Raw genomic sequence first — 2,933 nt, forward strand, 5'->3', positions numbered from 1 at the left:
TTTCTCAAGATTGCTTTGGCTAGTTGGTGTCTTTTGTGCTTCTATACAAATTTTAGGATTTTTTTTTTCTTATGAAAAATGCCATTGAAATTTTTTTTTTGAAGGCCACTGACTTTATTTATTTAAAAAACTTTACAAGGACAGTGATTATTCCTCCAAAAAAGGAGCCAAATCGCATAAAACAGACCAGTGGGAGTGGGGGTGAGGGAAGCGCCAGGAATCCACTCGGAAAAGCCGATAATTGTTGACATGAAACTAGCAGGGGAAGGAGAAGGGAGATGCATGCAAAAAAGTTGAAATGGTGGGGGAGAGAACTCCCAAAAGACCTTGAAGTACATCAAAAGTGAGTAGGACAACAGCAATCTCTTCCTTTGTAGAGGACAGGGGAGGAGTCCCCACTGCAAACTCTGCAAACTCTGGAGATTCGATGCTGGGGCTAGGGGCTGGGGGCTCCCCAAGAGAGCCTCACAAAAAGGCATTGCACTACTCTCGAAGGCACCCAAAGCAGTCCCAGGACTGCTTGGCATTGGCACCACATGTGTCCTTCAGCCATTCCCAGAAGAGATCTTCATCTTTCTTTAGCACCAGAAACTGGCCAAGGACCACATAGGCCTTGTCAAAGCCCCTTTCCTTCAGCTCCTTGCCCAAGACTTCACCAGTCTCGGCCAGGCTCCCCACTGGCTTTTCCCCCATGGGCTCTGCCACAAAGTCTCGGGGTTTTTGGGAGGTTGTCATCTTGATCAGCTGAATCAGCAGCTCCGGCTTCGGTAATGGCTCCTCCCGCCACCCGGCTGCTCCCAGCGATACCTCAACCCACTAGAACTTTCTTCCGCCATTGAACTTTTGATAGATATCACATTGAATCTAAAAATGATTTTGGGTCCTGTAGATATTTTAACATTATTAATTCTTCAAATCCAGGAGTATGGAATATCTTTCTATTTATCTGGGCCATCTTCAGTCTCCTCCCTTAGTGTCTTATAGTTCTCAGAGTAGAGATCTTTTGGTCCCCTGGTTAAATTTATTGCTAATTATTTTATTGCTTTTGGTGCTTTTATAAACAGGATTCTTTAAATTTATTTTTTCAGATATCTTGTTGTTAATGTATAGAAATTCAACTGATTTTTGTGTGCTGACTTTGCTATCTAGTAAAAACACCCTCTGTATGGTCCTATCCTTCTAAGAATCCTGGGAAGTCAATCCTTTAATTTAAGGTGATGAATATCAAATCACCTAAGGCAATAATATCAAAATCGGGGAACCTGTGTGGTATCTGCCTCCCGGGGTCCTGGAATCAATCCCTACATCAGGCTCCCTACTCAGTGAGAAGTCTGTTTCTCTGTCTCCCTCTGCTGCAACCCTCTGCTTGTACACACCTGCTCTCTTTCTCTCTCTGTCAAATAAATAAATAAAAATCTTTAAAAAGTAATATCAAAATCATTTCCATTTCCAAGTGATTATAGTAAGTATGAGCTAGAATTTGATATATTCTGGCGCGTTTATCATAAATAGAGGCTTTTTTTTTTTTTCTATGAGTGTTCTAGGAATGTGTTCTTACTATTAAAAAGGATAGTCTTAATTCCTGTCAGTTCTATATGCTATCTATAAGGGCATGGTCCTTGAAGATGTCACAATTATTTTTTTTTCTTACAGTGAAGGAATATATAATAATACTAAACTCAACCTCATGGAATGGGACTTAGGTGATATAGTAGAAAGATGAAACAACCCAGGGTTCTTGTTAACATTACTGACATTGAATGAAACAATATTTGAAGTGCCTTTCCCATGGGCTTCTTATAATTTAAGATTTAAAAGAAATGCTCTAAATGTTAAAGCCGTCTTTGGTTGGGTTTTCTGTTGAATACAACCCGAAGACCCTTAAGTAATACAAAGAATCAAAATTTAAGTTCTCATAAACTACATCCCACAAGGATTACTAAAGTTTTTCCTTTAATAGTAAAAATAATAAAGAAAAAAGAAGGTAGTAGGAGTATTTTTCAAAGGCAAGATAAAGCATATGCAAGAAAAAAATATCTGTAATAATGCATACATCATGAGAACCATTACTATCTCTAGGTGAATAGATTTGGGTAATTTAAAATTTTGGTGTCTGACAGTTCTTTGCATTTTATAGAATAAGTACATGATATGTTTTAAAACTTGATTTATTTATTTATTTTAAGGTTATCTATTTATTTATTTATTTATTTGAGAGAGACAGACAGACAGATAGTGGCAGATGTAGTGAGAGAGAGCACATTAGGGAGGACATGGAGAAGCAGGTTTCCACTGAGCAGGGAGCCAGCATGGGGCTTGATCCCAGGACTCTGAGCCAAAAGCAGATGCTTAACCAACTGAGCCTCCGAGGTGCCCCAGTATATGATATTTTTAAAGATCAATTTTTAAAAAAGTAATAAAAAGCATCAGTTGACCTATTAGTAAACTGCATTATAAAAATTAATGACGAGATATCTTGCAAACTATTATGTACCTCACAGTTGGTATAAATTTTTGCATTTATCTTGACCTCAATATTTAGCACAGCCCTGAATCATCAACATTGATTAATATTGTCTTATTCTTTGAAAACTTCTTTAAAACTTCTCTTTTTTTTCCAAACCTTTCATTAAAATGCCATTTTATGACTTCTACTTTTTTCAAGATGAAGAAACACTCACAGAATGCAAATATTTACTCGGGCAAATTATCTCATCAACTCTCAGTAACATTTTGAAAACAAGCTTGTATTTTCCAAAATAAAGATTAAAAATATATTTGTAATAGGTGCTGCCAATGCTCTTACAAAAGGAATAGATTTCTTCCCAATTTTATCATTGTTCCTTGTGAAGCCTTCTGTTTCGTTATATTTTTAAACATATCTTTCAAAATACCATTCCTAACAAGCTTATATATATTTAGCTTTCATTTAA

General features: G+C 36.8%; 1 protein-coding gene across 1 annotated transcript; it reads right to left on the minus strand.

Annotated features, from left to right (window-relative positions):
- Positions 1 to 468: 468 nt before the first annotated feature.
- LOC116587033 (barrier-to-autointegration factor-like) lies at positions 469 to 825 on the minus strand. Its single transcript, XM_032337711.1, has one exon. It carries the CDS (start codon positions 733 to 735, stop codon positions 484 to 486), a length of 252 nt encoding a protein of 83 aa, XP_032193602.1. The 5' UTR covers positions 736 to 825; the 3' UTR covers positions 469 to 483.
- Between the last annotated feature and the right edge of the window lie 2,108 nt (positions 826 to 2,933).

Source organism: Mustela erminea, chromosome 3, assembly GCF_009829155.1.
Source record: "Mustela erminea isolate mMusErm1 chromosome 3, mMusErm1.Pri, whole genome shotgun sequence".
Lineage (NCBI taxonomy): Eukaryota > Metazoa > Chordata > Mammalia > Carnivora > Mustelidae > Mustela > Mustela erminea.

Coding starts and splice junctions, on each gene's coding strand:
- LOC116587033 (XM_032337711.1), bottom strand. CDS start 735: ATGACAACCTCCCAAAAACCCCGAGACTTTGTGGCAGAGCCCATGGGG.